Source organism: Ictalurus furcatus, chromosome 12 (assembly GCF_023375685.1).
Source record: "Ictalurus furcatus strain D&B chromosome 12, Billie_1.0, whole genome shotgun sequence".
In the NCBI taxonomy this organism is placed as follows: Eukaryota; Metazoa; Chordata; class Actinopteri; order Siluriformes; family Ictaluridae; genus Ictalurus; species Ictalurus furcatus.
Window position 1 is genome coordinate 16,330,766 of NC_071266.1, and position 17,282 is coordinate 16,348,047.

At 36.8% G+C, this 17,282-nt stretch overlaps 1 protein-coding gene across 1 annotated transcript; it reads right to left on the minus strand.

Moving 5' to 3' along the window:
- Positions 1 to 3,976: 3,976 nt before the first annotated feature.
- si:ch211-288g17.3 (chromosomal protein D1) lies at positions 3,977 to 17,066 on the minus strand. The gene is made up of 2 exons (XM_053638429.1): positions 16,677 to 17,066; positions 3,977 to 8,554 (listed from the first exon to the last, which is right to left on the minus strand). The coding sequence occupies exon 2, from the start codon at positions 8,481 to 8,483 to the stop codon at positions 7,158 to 7,160; it is 1,326 nt and encodes a 441-aa protein (XP_053494404.1). The 5' UTR covers positions 8,484 to 8,554; positions 16,677 to 17,066; the 3' UTR covers positions 3,977 to 7,157.
- Positions 17,067 to 17,282: the final 216 nt, after the last annotated feature.

Genomic DNA, 17,282 nt, shown 5'->3' on the forward strand with positions numbered 1-17,282 from the left:
TATCCTTTTTCCTAACTGATGCCTTTCAACCAAAGTGCAGCACGTATGTAGATGTTTGTGTAGTGCCTCTCCAGTGCTTCCACATTTCTGTCAAAATACCAACCTGGGTGATTTGCAACTGAGTTCTCACTCTCTCTTGCTTATTCTTCATTGTTTTTATTGTTCTGAAACAATCAAACTGGACAAAAAATGTAACTGGAGAACTGAGGAAAGATGAGATATAGATGGATAGATAAAGAATTATATGCAGTTATGTAAGTATGACCTAAGGCAGTGGTCACCAACTTCTTCCTGAAGATATACCTTCCTGAAGAATTTTGCTTCAACTATAATCATGCCCACCTGACCACCTCATCACTACCTTAAGAAGATCAACTAAAACAGCTTTGTTAGATTTAGTTTGGAGATGAAACCTGCAGGAAGCTAGTTCTCAAGGAAGACGGTTTGTGACCTCTGACCTAAGGCATTTACCCAATAATGTCACAAGCATCATTTGAAAACAGTGCTGAGTCTTCAGTATTAATCCCCTTTTCAGTTATTATTAAATATCATATCAGACATTGTGCAGTGAGGTTATAATAAATCTTCTGACTGCATAATGGCTCTGACTATGTTATCTTCTGAACCAGAATTCTCTTTCTTTCTTTCTTTCTTTCTGACTTTCTGAATATTAGCCCTGAGATTAGTGAACTATGCAAACTAAGTACTGTGAGAAATTGACCATTATATAACTTTGTAATGATATAGCTAAGATAGCATTTCATCTATTGCCACTAAATATTAGAAGAATGATAATAATTAAGCTCTGTGAAGACTTGAAGATTACAGTGTATGGAAGAGTCATTTCACTGTACGTTCCTTATATATGCAGTTACCTGTATTATTATTGCATGCAGATGTTGATCACTGAACTATGTGTAACTACAATATGTCTATATTTCATAGGTGTTTAGTGTACTTTGTTAAGTCTTTAACAGCACAGTTTGCCCATCATATACTGATTCTAATAAAGTGATGAAAAGCAGTTAGCCAATGTCTCCCGAGTCAACAGTAATGCCATAAACGTACACTTGAGAGCTGTACAGCTTTGACACATTTAATGCACACAGATTAAAACAAAAACAACCAAAAATAATTATACATATATTCTTATTCATTTGGGGCTTTCAATATCAATGCACATAGTCAAATATTAACTGCATGCTTGATTGTCCTTATTTACAGCAAAATCTACTAAGTTTGGATGGAATATGGGTACACGTCAAAAAATTAGAATATCGTGGGAAAGTTCATTTTTTTCCGTAATTTAATTAAAAAAGTGGAGCTTTCATATAATGTAGATTCATTACACATAAAGTGAAATATTTCCAGCCTTTTTTGTTTGTTTGTTTTAATCTTGATGATTACGGCTTACAGCTCATGGACATCAAAAATCCAGTATCTCCAAATATTAGAATAAATAATTTATAATACAGAAATGTCGACCTGAGAAGAACTCTAATCAGCTAATTAACTAAAAACATCTGCAAAGGTTTCCTGAGCCTTTAATCTCTCAGTCTGGTTCAGTACATAACCACAATCATGGGGATTCATGGGGAATCCTTACTTTGTATGTAATGAATCTAGAATATATGCAATTTCCACTTTTTGAATTAAATTACAGCAAAATGAACTTTTCCACAATATTCCACCTGTATAAGGGTTAAGACACGCAGCTCAGATTAGTAACAACAGAAGTAACAGATTTGATAAGGGACTGTATGTGTGTATACACTAAAAATGGCCAAATGTATGTGGACGCATGACTATCACAACCTGATGTGCTTTTTGAACATCTTTTTCCAAACCATGAGTATTAATATGGAGCTATAACAGCCTCCATTCTTCTTAAAAGGTTTTCCACTAAATTTGGAGTGTGGCTGTTTGGATTGCTCCTTCATTGTACTCATGTTGGACAAGAAGGCCTGGTGTACAGTTGGTGTTCCAGTTCATCCCAAAGGGGTCGAGGTCAGGGCTCTGTGCAAGACACTCGAGTTCTTCTACGTTCTTCCAACCTTAACACACCATGTCTTCATGGAGCTCACTTTGTGCACTGTGTGTCATGCTGGAACAGGTTTGGACCTCTTAGTTCCAGTGAAGGGAAACTGTAATGCTGCAGCGTACAAATACATTCTATACAATTGTGTGCTTCAAAAATTGGGGACGAACCACATACAGTAAGGGTGTGACGGTCAGGTGTCCACATACTTTTGACCATGTAGTGCATGTTTTCTAATAACCTATAATTGTTTTTAAATAGAATAAGGAATATTAATTATTCAATATAAAATGACTGCTGGGTGGGTGAAATGTCTGAATTGTCTGGCAGTATAAAAAAAAAAGGCTGCCATAGTTTCTATGGTCATGTTTCATTATATATTTAACTAAATGCATATTCAAACAATAAATAACTTTGTTTTTAATGTGCTGGCATCTTTCAGTGGAGTGACAGTATAATGGAATTCTTCACTCATGAGATTTGTCCAAATTTCAGGTCAGGAAAACCCTCGACACCTTTTAGGATTATGTTCATGATAAATTTATCATGTTATAAAGCTTAGGGTTGTTATTCTCAGTGACTAGATTCCCATAATGCACTGCTGCATATAGAAGGCATACCATAAACAAACTAACACATAGAATTTTGTGTTGGAAAGTTTGTGAACCCTTTAAATATCTCCTAAAACAGTGGTTTTCAAAGCTGGGGCCACCAGGGGGTGCCCAGGGGGCCTCAACAATTTGGTGTGAAAAATAAATTCTCACTCTCAGACAACCACACACAATAGCAATTCCTAATGTAATGTAACGATGTAAGATGTAATAATTTAAATTAAAAAAAATAAAATAAAATTTAAAAAAGGGGGGATATATTCAGAAGTCTGTATTTTTAATGTGTTTTAAAGACATTTTGCAAAAGGGGGGCCTCGGTCAAATGTTAATGCCATTTGGGGGGCCTTGCCCTGGAAAAGTTTGTGAACCCTTTAAATATCACCTAAAACAATCAGATTTTCACAAGTCCTAAAAGTAGATAAAGAGAACCCGATCAAACAAAAGACACTAAAATATTATACTTGGTAATTTATGTATTTAGGAAAATGATCCAATATTACATATCTGTGAGTGGTAGAAGTATGTGAACCTTTGCTTTCAGTATCTGGTGTGACCCCCTTTGTGCAGCAATAACTGCAATTAAACATTTCCGTTGTTTTAGCCCATTCCTCAGTACTTATGCTGGAATGCAGTGCTTTCCTTTCTCCAAACATAACGCTTCTCATTTACACAAAAATTTGATTTTGGTCTCATCCGTCCACAAAACATTTTTACAATGGTCTTCTGGCTTGTCCACGTGATCTTTAGCAAACTGCAGAAGGGCAGCAATGTTCTTTTTGGAGAGCAGTGGATTTCTCCTTGCAACCCTGCCATGCACACCATTGTTGTTCAGTGTTCTCCTGATAGTGGACTCATGAACATTAACTTCAGCCAATGTGAGAGAAGCCTTTAGTTGATTAGAAGTTACAGAGTTTGCAGCGTCTTTTGTGCTTTATTTGCTGAAAACTATTGTTTTACACGCAGTGATGTTTGTTGGCAAATGACAGCTTTTAGCTGTACTCATGTTTGACACGCGTGAATCGAAGAGGGCTCCGGTTGAATGTGTGTCGGGATGATGTCACATGACGCGTCTCTGCCCAAATCTGCAGAAATTTTGAAAAATTGCAAGCTCCTCAGAATATTGCGGAGTTTGCTTGCTTTTGCATCCACTTCTGCAATCACAAAAGCCTGGAGGACCTGATTAAATGCAAAATGACTATATTAAATACTTCAAGTCTATTATCAAATCTACAATGAATAAAAAGGCAGTGTATAACACTAGGCAAATTTACATGATTCTCTTTACAAGTGAACTGAGTGAAATCTATATAAATAAAAGTCTGCAATATTGTTGAAGAAATCATTTTATTAAAGAAAAAAAAAATCAAATACAAGTGCTCACATTAAACAGCTTCTAATTGTTAAGAGTACAGATTAATGTATAAATCAAACATCAAAGAAGTTACTATAGTAGAAAACAAGCCTATGCTATAAGCTAATACATCTATCTAAACAAAATGGTTAGGATCAGTCATTTTAGGGGGGAAAAGAAGTTGCTGTTTATACACGTTCTACCAGGGATGTACACATCTACTGTCAAATAAGGCATTACTTAGCCATCTACTTAAACTAAATTAACAACAGCAAATTCCACAAGCGCAAGCTGCAGACTGGAAAACACCACATGTAGGCTATCCCACATTTGCAGTTACAACGTTTATGTATAACACTTAGGTAGCCCAAAGGTTGCCCTGGGACAGATAGTTTTTATTTCATGCTAGCCTAGGGCACCAAGCCCTATCCTAAATCATACAACGGTGCCACATTTCTTGAAAGGGCAAAGGGCATCATTCTCTTTTTCTGATGTTATGAAGCATTTTAACCACTAAAGGGATAAAGACAGACTCTGCTTCAGCACTGAGAATGTAATGACACTGTTGCTTTAGTAAATTCAAATACCACAAATCAGAGCTTTCTGAACAGTGATGATTTAAAAAAAATAAATTAAATAAAAAATTTAAATGGGGAGGACAGAGAACTTTTTTTTCTTAAGGTTCCATCCAGAGTTTTTAGACAGTTAAGTCTGAACACATGAACAGAAATGCCACAAAAATATTACAGGAAGATTGAAAATTTTTCTAAATTTTGATGTTTATACACCAATCAGGAGAAATTGCAATAAAAACTTTCTTTTTTTTTTCATGTTGAGAAAATTTATGTAGTAAGTATGGAACCTTTTTTTTTTTTTACAAACTTGTAACGCAGTACATAAACACATAACCATAGCTAATTGAAACAATTCTTTGCGTAGCTGCATTTTTGGAAATTCACATAAAATCTGAAGAATTTGGACAGAAGTGTCAAACAAGTACTGACAAATAGAACCAGAACACCAGCAACATAAACAACTAGATTTACATATAAATACTACTGTTCACATGATTAGTCGTTTTAAAAAAAAAAAAAGTGTCTGGTCTCATTCAAACTGCTATAAAATTAAATTCTACGAGTTTCTAACTATAGCTTTCTGTAGCGTAAATGTCCTTTAGTTTATGCCCTGAAAAACAGTCAAGTGGAATTTTCTCTTTAAAAATGTCTTCACAATCATGATTAGAAACATCACACAGACATTTAACTCCTGCTTTATAACAGGAATAATTACGATGTTACTTTATAAACGAACGGAAATTCTTTTCTTTAAAAAAAAAAACAAAAAAAAAATGAATACGTTTTACACATAAATGAGTAAATGTAAGCAATCGTAACACCAACTTTGAATGCAACTGTACATGTCACATGATAAGGGGGGTATGGGAAATCATCATTAGACGCTCAGTTTCGCAAAAAAAGATTTTTAATATTGTCAAGCCGATTTTTTTAAAGTAGCAGGTGATGTTCTTAATACAAAGCATAACTACGCTTTGTGTGTGTGTATGCTATGATACATATTCTTCATTATTCCACATTTTCTATACTGTATTCCACGTTTTATGGAAACATTGTCCAGACTCTTGATTAAAAATATATAGAGTGAAGCTGGAGCAGTGTTACATTTCCAAATGTTCTTAATACATTATTAAAAGATCTGAAATTCAATCGACTGTCAGTCACCATGTCGTGATTTTTTTTTTATTCTTTTTATTTTATTTTAAAACTGCTTATTGATCACAGGGAACACAACCCCGAAAAAAGATCAAATCAGCTGCCTGATTTCAAATTCGGACTGGGCGATATATCAATATCATGATAAATGATATTATACGTGACACATTTTTCCAAAATATCGTTGGTATGGTGGTGTATTTTTATTTTTTTTTTAAATGTTATTAATAATTACAAATTAAATGGTACTGAATGGATCCCGTTGATTTGATTTTTTATTTAGTTAATCTTTTGTCTTTGTAGGCATTAAAGAAAATGATCAAACTCAGATTAACTGTATTTTGTTTATTTTACTATTGTTTTGCAGACAGTTTGTTAGCTAAATTATGTATCGTGATATACATCGTGTATCGCAGAAATGTCCTCAAGTATCGTGATATGATATTTCTGTCATATCGCCCAGCCCTCCTTCAATGTTCTTCAGTCTACAGCTGGTGTGAAGACTCGCATCGTGTCTCAAATGCTTCTCGAGTTTTGCAAGAAATTCCAGGGTCTTTTTATTTTAACCGGTATATTACCATGAGTTTCATGCAAAACAACTTACCATAATTTCTGCTTCTCTTTTTTTTCCAAATGTATATAAAGTCAAGGACCCATGGTTACACATGACACTTAAGACCTGTTGAGCAGATAACATGGATGGCAGCACAGGCTCAGGATGCAGTGATGTCTTGCTAGAATAGTCTGATGTTTTGCTGTCCAGTGATGGGACCATTAAACTGCATGCCATTTTTTATTGACAAATGCTTCAGATTAAAACAAACAAAACACAAAAAAACACCATAAATCCTGCACCAATACTTGTTTAATGACCATTCCTCAACATCTATCATCTAGCCTAGTGAAAATTTCAGGCTTTTTCCCCCCCAAGCACAACTGATTTCAACATACACCAATACAGACTAGCTTAAGATGTAGTTCATGTTCCATTTGATCTAAAAATTTAGCAGAATTACCGAATAATCCTGAAATAGCTTATTTCCACACCTAATAAATTTGTATAAATAATAAAAATGCTCAGTGTACTAAGACTTGCTCAGACAGCTAGTCAAGCAGACAGACTGTAGGCACATTCTTTTTTTAACTTGCCTAAAAATTAGACTCCCATTGTGTCTCTGAATGCAATTGAACATCCACATTTGTAAATGTCCGTTTCGCTGGGGATTTATATGAAGGCGGTGTACCATAGAGTATCAAAATAAACATTTATTTAAAAGACATGCAAAAGCACAAGAGCTGAGCAACAGAAAAAACAAACAAACAAAGATTGAGACTGCATTGTTAACCTTCGGGACAAGTCAAACAATTTGTATGAAATCTGGTAAAAACCCATTCAAAAATATTTGTGCTCTATTCTACCCAATGATTTACTTCTTTTTTTGGGATTTACCTGCTACCCTTGAGGATGAACTCTTAACTCTACTGTTACTCTCATGAACCTCCTCAACCGAAGCATCGTTTAGCTCGTTCTCACCAACCTGCTCTATATTGTCCGGTTTTGCAGCACCTCCAGCAGACAGAACAGGATTTCCTACTGTTTTGGCCACATGGCAACCATCATTCTCACTGGCCTTTTGGTCTTCAGCGTCCGGCTTGCCTGAATTCTTGGTTGAGGCAAACAAGTAACGGGGTCGTTTGGCCGAGGGTGTGTCATTTTCCTTGCGCTTTCCTCCTTCAGCTTCAACGGCTGGAAAGGCTTCAACCTTTTTAGGACGGCCCCTCTTACGAGGCTGGGCATCAACAGAGAAGGCCTGTTGTCCATCACTGTAAGTGATAACATGTTCAGCCTCCACGGTAATTGTCTTGACTTTTCCTGATCCTGGTGGTCGGCCTCTCTTTCGAGGGCTTCCATTCGTCTCCTGTAGTAGACCTTTGACCTTGTTCCCAGAACCTGGAGGACGTCCCCTCTTTCTGGGAATTCCATCTGTCACGAGCTTTGCAACCTTTACCTTCGTACCAGATCCTGGAGGGCGTCCTCTCTTTTTAGGAGTTCCATTTGTTTCACCTGAAATAACCTTTAGCTTTCTTCCAGAGCCTGGGGGTCTGCCCCTCTTTCGAGGAGTTCCATTGGCATCCTGCTTGACCTGTAGCTTGGTTCCAGATCCTGGAGGTCGCCCCCTTTTTCCTGGAGTCCCTCCTAACGGCCTTTTCACCGGAGATGGACCTGCTGGCCGTCCCCGTTTCTTCTTAAACGACCCTCTTGGCCTTCCTCTTCTTCGAGGAATGTCTCCACCAACTTCAGTGATCTTTATACTTTTCAGGGTCCTGTCAACTCTGCCATTTTGTGAAGCCATGGATTCATATTTGCGTGGTCTACCTCTTCCCCTTTTCTCCTTCGGCATGTCTGCAAGGGGATGGATGCGGGGTCTCCCAAGAGGCTTCCAGAGTTTCCGTTTCTTACTCAACATTAAAATTCTCTCTGCTTCTTCCTCTGGTGTAAGGGGAATCTTTCTTGGTCTTCCTGGGATTTTTATCTTTTTCGGACGTCCACGCTTCTTGACTTTTGGCCTTATCACCAGCTCGGGTGAAAAGAAATCCACTCTTTTGGATGCCCTAGCATTGTGAGATAATTCTTTCACAGAGATAATTTTTTTCTTAACTGAGCCTCGTGGTCTGCCCCTGCCACGTTTGCCTGAAATGGCACTTCCATTGGCCAGAGTGTTGCTAGAATCATCCTTCTGTTCTACCTCCATCACAATGTTATTTAAGCCTTACTGAGGGTCTGGGACCTTCACCCAGGCTTGCTTTCTCTGACTGCAAAATCCTAGAAGACGGGGGAGGGGGGAGAAAAAATTTAAGCACAAGAGTTTAAGAATATCAATGTTACTAGTTAATACAACATTTATCTCCTTAAAACTAGAATTAGCAAAGAATTAAAAAAACAAAACAGCTAAACACTGAATCTAATTTTCTGTTACAATTTAAAGCTTCAGATAAGCTAAGCAAAGCATAAAGGCTACTTGGCTGATTAAATACTTATAATATACGAACACAACTTCAAAAATACCATTTCGGTAAAATTTTTGTTCTTAGCTTATTGGTTAATACGATTACGATTTAATTTTAATTTATTAAGAATTATATGCATACATTTTGTTCCAATTTGAATTCCAGTACACCTTGTCCACCCTCAGATGTTACAAATGATGTTTCTGTACAAATAAAATTTTTCACAGGATCCAACAAACATTCTGGACAAAATACTGCAGGTCAATCTTTAACCAAACAGCTAATGATGCAATCTTCAACGCAAATTCTACTGACCATTAAAACTACAGCGAGGTTGATTTCTCGAATATGATTGGTCAGAAGGTTTTTGTATAACGGTATGGCATTGTTTCTGTATAACGGTATGGCTCGGAAAGTAGTCTGGTTCCAACCTTTACGACAGGTTTATACTGCTCTACGTCATTGGCTACGTTTACATGGACAGCAGTAATTATTGACCTTATTCTGAATAAGACAATATTGCAATTAAGGTGTTTACATGAGTTGCTTTTAGAATACTCCTTTCATGTCCCCGTTTTTCAATTCCCCACGCCACGCCGCCCCCTCCAGAATTTCACACATCAACATACAGTTTGTCTTTGTTACGTGCTAATAGACGACTGCTTGAAGCCATGTGCTGCGTCCCAAGCAGTGTACTTACCTACTATATAGTATATAGAGATACATGCATTTCACCTACTATATAGTAGGTAAGTACATGGTTTCGGATGCAGACGTCCTCGCTTGTTTGCCGTCAAACTGTTGAGCACTGCCGTGTGTGTACGAGTCCCGTCACAAAATGTGGTGAAAACTCCTACAAGATGTTAATAGTGTGATTAAGGTGTGTACATGTCTATAATGCATGTTGATAATGCGACTAAAATATGAATAGTCCACGTCTTAATTCGATTTGAGTTTACTTCGAGTATGACTTTAGTCAGATTAAGGTCATCAATAATCACTGTTTACATGCTAGTTTCTTAATTAGAGTATCGTCTTAATCGGGTTAATATCGGATTATTGCTGTCCATGTAAACGTACTGAATGCTTTTATAGTAACAACTAATACAAAGGGACTTGTACAGAGGACGCTACATATCTAATAATAATAAAAAATATAAATGGATTTAAAACATGTTTAACAAAGTAAAATGTATAAGTGTATAATTTGTTAGGAGTTTTTTGTTTATTTAATATTTATGGAAAGAGTCTGGAAAGTTTCCCAGTTCAGGACAAGAGTTTATGCTTTCCTGTGTGTGTTTATCGTAACTGTAACATAGGTGTGAACAGGAACTATTTTGTATCTTCAACAATCCACGACATTAAATCTAACTGTAAACTGATAAAACGCATGATGTCTTTCATTAATAAATGAAACAGTCCATACCATGGTGTTCTACAAAACACATTCATGGCCACATCCTGGGTCATTATAAAGCCATTATAAAGCCTAGCAGTTTATATCACATATTTGTATTAACTCAATACCATGATTGTAATTTCCGTAAATAAATTCAGACTTGTATCGGACTTTAACAGATTGAGATCTGGGGAATTTGGAGACCAAGTCAACAACTTGAACTCTTTGTCATGTTCTTCAAACCATCCCAGAACAATGTTTGCAGTATGGCAGGGCACATTATCCTGTTGAAAGAGGCCACTGCAATTAGGGAACACCGTTGCCAACAATGTTTAGGTAGGTGGTACGTGTCAAAGTAACACCCACATGAATGCCAGGACTAAATGATTTCCCAGCAGAACATTTCCCAGAGCATCACATTGCCTCAAACATCTCTTCCACAGGTAAGTGACGCACACACCCCCAGCCGTCCACATGATGTAAAAGAAATCATGATTCATCAGACTAGGCCACCTTCTTCCACTGCACAGCAAGCTGCGATGCATTGTGTGTTCTGAATGGGGCTGCAACAACTAATCGATAAAATTCATAGTTAAAATAATTTAATAATACGAATTTCGTTATCGATTAGTTGGGTCCGTGATGTCACTGTGGATAACCACCATCCACAGGGCATGAAAAACGCATTTCTACAAATAAAACACATCTGGAAAACAGCAGAGGTCACAGAGTGAGCTGCTGTGGGAAACAGCACGATCCAGGTTGTTCAAAACATGAGTGTTTTCTATTAAGTGCTTTAAACAAACTGGTAAGTGTATTAACGCGGCTTGTCGTGTCAGATGCTGCGACAGATGCGTGTGCTGTTTAATGTGTTCCAGACATGTTTTCTTCAGTGCCGAAATTACATTTATATCCTTATCTGTAAATGTTAGAAATTCACACCAGTATTTCTGTTTTACATAAAGTCTCGTCCTGACAGCGAGCGAGTCTCCATTACACGTCACTGAACGAGCACGAGTCCACGCATGCGCATCAATCAAACATCGCGCAGTAGAAAGGAAGCGCAATAACTCTGACTAAAATAATCATTTTGATCAAATATGTTGTTTGATGCTAGATTTAGAAACTAAAGTAATTGTGTTTTTGAGAGCAGTAACTGTGATGGGGTCATAACATGTAATTGTTTATAAATGTAAGAAGTGTCAAACATTTACAGAATAAAGTAACATGTTACTGTGTTCAGATGAGTGAATGTGTGTGTTACTGCAGAACATTCAGCCTCTTACCAGTTAACACTTAGTTTGTGCTTTTGTTTTTCTTTTTTTAGCATTTTTGATATCATGATTTAACTTCTGCTTTAAAGCTTGCGGACAATCAGTTGTTTCTTGTTTTCAAAACATAATGTTCATTTTTTTTTTAATCCTTTGCACAATGTATAGCATAACCCGCATAGATACATTTAATACCTTTTTCATAGCCTTCAATTTGCACAATGTTTGAAGGACAACATTAGGAAGAATGTGAAAAAGTTTTTTCGAAATACAGAAAATAAAAGATTGGACCTTTAATCCAACTTATCAATTAATCGAAGAAATAATCAACAGATTAATCGATTATCAAAATAATCATGAGTTGCAGCCCTGGTTCTGACACTGTTCCATCAGAGCCAGCATGAACTTTTTCAGTAATTTGTGCTACAGTAGCTCTTCTGTGGGATCGGACCAGACGGGCATCAGTGAGCTTTGGGCGCCCATGACCCTGTTGTCCACTTTTGGTGGATACTATCTAGTTGTCGACCGATTAATGCAAGATAATAAATCTTCCCGTGCGACTGTTACATGACAAGTCAGACTCTTGACACCATATAGTGGATTCTTCTTTATTCTGGCTAAAAACGCCCACTCGGACGTGAAGCGAGCGTCTGAGCAACAGTAAAATGACCATTAATTATTCTCTTTTTAACATGACGTTATTTAATGTTACACACACCACTTCAGCGTGTAACAAAGTCTTATTCAAACAGTACCACAGTCCAGTGGTAGCGAACAAGCTCATGATGAGCTCCTGAAGGGACAGACGAGCAATAAACAAATTCAAACAAAACTGAAAACAGTTTACCTCCCAATCACAAATGTCTCTCCCTCAGACATGTGCGTATACCAGGAACATGCCCTGACCCAGTCATCTAGCCATCACAATTTTTTCGTTCCTTGTCAAAGTCGTTCAGATCTGTACGCTTGCCCATTTTTCCTGCTTCCAGCACATCAACTTTGAGAACTGACTGTTCACTTGCTGCCTAATATATCTCATCGCTTGGAATTGCCATAGCAACGAGATAATCAATGATATTCTCTTCACCGGTCAGTGGTTTTAATGTCATGGCTGATCAGTGTTCAGTGTGAGGGTTTAATCATAGGGAAGAAATTATTAGTCACTAGTCACCGGGCACGAACTCCTCTACAGAAGACGGAAAGTTCTGGATGCGACGAGGGAACATTTTGTTTACACTTCAGATGTATTTTGAACAATATTACTCTGAAGTAAACTATATTAATCTGGACACAGAGAGAAATGTCAACATTTCATCAAAGCATTTCCGTGTATGCAATCAGACACGCCTCCTTGCCGACCAATCAGCGTTCGCCTAACGCATAGCAGCTACACAACACGTAGTTAGCTTGCCACTTTTACCCAAGATCCCCCTCTCGCTGCGTCACGACGCAAATAATTACAAATCAGCCAAAGCTATAACACAGCCTTCGACCGTCACATGGACAAACACTTTGCTTTCACACCCACTTATTTGTTTGCTCCATGAAAACATCGGCGTACGCATGAGACAAATAACATGTTACTCTGGAATAGAGGTCGATGGGTGGATGGGTTTTTCCCGGCAAAATCCACACTGATAGTGTTTCCCGGTTGCGTCCGTTGCAGGAGCGGAAGGCTCCGCTGTCATTATACAGTACGAGAGCAGCCTCTAGAGGCGAAATAAAAACTGACTAATTTTGTTGTGATATTTGAAGAGTTTTTTGATTCATTTAGGATGTCTCTATTTTTATTTGTTATTTGGAATGTTACTTTTTGGTTCACTTTGGAATCTTTTATTTACTTTAATATTTATTAATAGTCTGTATATATTTATTTATTTCTGTAAGAAACTTCAGCAGTATTTTACTTTTATGTTTTCATTTAGTATAAATGTAAAAAAAAAATTAAAAAAATAATTGATTAATCAGTTATCGGTCGACCCTTAATTTGGAATGATCTGTGCACAACTCTCCAATAATAACAGGGCTGTCCTGGAAGCCCCCTTCTCCAATCTAATGCGTTCTCTCAAGGTAAACAGAGGACATTTTGCCGTCATTAACGTGAAATAAAATTCATCAGTGTATTTCCGACTAAGCTAACATTAGACAAGTATATATTTAACATCGATTTATGTAGAGGTGTTAAACGACACAGAACATAGCACATTATAACTCAAATTGTAGGCGAGCAAAAGTATAGGAACAAATAGGTACTGAAGTAAATTAATATCGTCAGTCTACAGCAAAAACGACTGAATTGACTTTTGTCGTTCCAATAGTTTCAGAGGGGACCTTTTAGGTATGGCACTGAAGCGTGGCTGGGGAAGGGGGAGAAATTCTTTCGGTTTTCGACTGAAAGAGGAAAAAAACGGCCAAAGCTTTTGACCTAAAAAGAGATAAGATATTAGATAGACACATACATCTCAACACTTTTTAACGCTGTACTTATATTTACGATCACTGAAAAGCATGCATAAAAATGTTAGTCATAACAGTTAGTCATAAACCCAAGAGTGTATAACCACAAACTGCCCCTTTATGATGCTAAACAGCTAAAAACAGTCTCACAAAAGCAGCACGTGAAGGTTTGTGTAGCAGAGGGACACATGTTCCCCTTGTGCAAGATCTAGCCCTTTAATCAAGATTAGGTCTCTTAACGTTTAGGTCGGTTCGACATTTGAATGATTCCCGCACACGTTTGCAAAGCTCCGCCCCCAGGATCTACAGTGTCTATAATCAATCTCTCCAGGATTTCACGATCACAGAAATTAATGCAAAATCAAACAAACTCCGCAATTTTTCTAGGAGCTGCAATTTGTCGAAAATACTGCAGCTTTTCCGCAGATTTGGGCAAAGACACGTCATGTAACATCACAACGCACATTCAGCCGAAGTCATCTTCGATTCATGTGTGTCGAACATGAGTACAGCTAAAAGCTCTCATTTACCAACAATCACTGCAAAAGACCGTGCAAAACTATTTTGTGCGATTGTGATTTCACCTATTCGAGTAGTTTTCAGAAAAATAAATGCACAAAAGACTCCGCAAGTTGCATCCTAAGTTTTGAAAAAAAAAAAAAGACACTCCAAAATCAAGCATTTCTGGCCACAACAATCACAAAAAAACTCCATGAATTTTAAACTCCATGATTAACACGACTGGCAGGAGGCACAGCCAAACACAAACACGCAATCCGGACCGGAAGTCAGTTTTCCATTCAGCTTAATGCACTGTTACTGCTGTTTTAATCAGGTTCAACATATTTTCTAGGTTATTTGTACAATTAAGGAATTTTAAAAACTGACTACTGCACTCAAACAACATCGATTAACAAGGTTATTGTTGTGTTTAACAGCCGTCTCTGTTTTGATGATCAAACATTTGATACACTGTGCAGCTCTTATTGCATGATTCCACAAAATAAAATTGAGGAATAGAGGCATGTGTGGTTAAGATGTTGCTTTTTTAAGTTGCAAGTGATTTAAATAACCTTTCATCTATGAAAATACACAAATCAATTCTAATGTGTATTCCTAATCAACGCACTGTAGTTCGTCTACTAATCACTGTATACCAGTTATGCATATACGGGTAACAATGTCGACAGAAAAGATGGATCATAAGGTTTATCTGCCATTTCCTGCACATCTAGGAGAGAAGACAGAGGAACTCTATTCACACGTCTACAGAACTGAACTACCTGAATGATATTAGCACCATATAGCTGGTCTCTGGAGTCTAAAACAAAACATCTTGCACATACATGAATGTGGTTTTCTTATAGAACTTCATCGTTAGTGCATTTTTTCTTATTCAAATGAATAATAATTTGGTTTCTAGAGCTGCAATAACTAATCGATAAAATCGATAATAATCGATTCTGAAAATCGTTCTCAACGAATCTCTATCAATTAGTTGGCCTGCTCGCGGTACATTTACTCATTATGTTACTTCTGTTCCGAAAACACGCTCTGAAGAGTAAATACTAAAGTCGTGTCACAAATGATGTACTATACACTTACACTATACACTCAGCACTACTGTCTAGTGCATTGGTGGGGGCCGGGTGGGCCGTTTCAGTGGTGTAATTGCAGTGGGTCCGTGGGAAAGTTATAAAAATGTTTATATATATTTATAAAATAATCTGCCAACTAATCGATTATGAAAATAATCATTAGTTGCAGCCCTACTGGTTTCTAAAATCAATCTCAAAGTACATTTTGCAAACAACTTTCTAGGCATGAATTACACAAATCTTTTAAATGCTAAACGATGATCAGCATCATCATTATTATGAGCCTTGATAATGGACCTGCTTTAAGGCTTTCAAGACAAATGACCAGAATGCAAAACTAAATATTAATTTTATTTTTATATATATATATATATATATATATATATATATATATATATATATATATATATATACACACACACACACACACACACACACATACATACATACATATATATATATACACACACACACACACACTTACACACAAAAACCCTATGCATAAAATACTGTTATTAAGGAATATTTTCCAAGTCATAGTTTTATTGCACTTCAAATTTTAAAGCATTTAGTTTTAATTAAGTTGCATTATTTAAAATAATTTCTTTAAACTGTAGTTTTTGTAATTTTTTATATTATATATATTTACATACATACATACATACATATATACACATTTTGCACTCCTCCTGCAAACCATTTTATAATATGTAAAATATATATTAAAAACTTATTTTTAAATATATATATATATATATATATATATATATATATATATATATATATATACACATATATGAACATAATACAATAATTGCAATTCTAAAATATGTGAATGATATAAAATAAGAAGTGAAGCAGCACTCATTAATAACGCAGCTTCGGGATTAAAATCAAGCCGCGTGCAGAAGCGGGCAGTTTATCAACAAACAAACATTTTTTATTTGCTTTTATTTTGCGGATTATTACAGAACCCCACGCCATGAAGCGCTGGAGGACATGCTCCAAGACAATACTAAAGCCTGGGTCTCATGCTGGAGCACACAATAACAAGGTAAAGCTTTCCCCTCCTGCTGATAAAAGGATCAGGGCTAGCTCTCTGATTAGCTTGCTAAATCGTGGCTAAGCGAATTGCAACTACTTTCTGCAGAAAAAAAGGCTCCTAACAATTGAGCAATAGTGCGTAAAGTATTTTTAAATACCAAAACTTACTTGTTCACCCTTTAAGCCTGGGCAGAAGAGTTCTTTCGCATGCACTCAACAATAATTTTGATGCAAACAGCACCAGACACAAGAAGACTGGCGGATGCGATTATTTGAAATCTAACGTCTTTCCGTGTCCTTTTTTGTTTTGCGTGGCTGTGCAGCTTGTGGGTGAATGGCGCCCTCTGCTGTTCTGGAGGGTCGCTTAAAGTGCACCTATTATGGTTTTGAAACGTGCCTAATTTTGTTTTAAAGGTCTCATACAATAGATTTACATGCATCCAAGGTCAAAAAACACTTTAATGTGCTCATAATTTAAACTGTAGCGTTACCTTTCTCCCCCGTGTCAAAAACGACTCGTTAAAGTATCCGTTCTAAAGGATTCATTATAAACTCCTCTTTTCAGAGAGCACACTCTGCTCCGATTGGTCAGATGTCCCAGTCTGTTGTGATTGGTCTACCGCTTTCAGCAAGCAGCCAATAAAGACCAGAGGCGGGGCTTTTTTTTTTACAAACCTACGTAGGTTAGTACAGGAAGTAAAGTCTATTATTACTAGTATTACTAACGACTCGTTTCAGCTGTTCAGAATCGACTCATTCTTTTGGGAGTCAATA

Coding starts and splice junctions, on each gene's coding strand:
- si:ch211-288g17.3 (XM_053638429.1), bottom strand. CDS start 8,483: ATGGAGGTAGAACAGAAGGATGATTCTAGCAACACTCTGGCCAATGGA.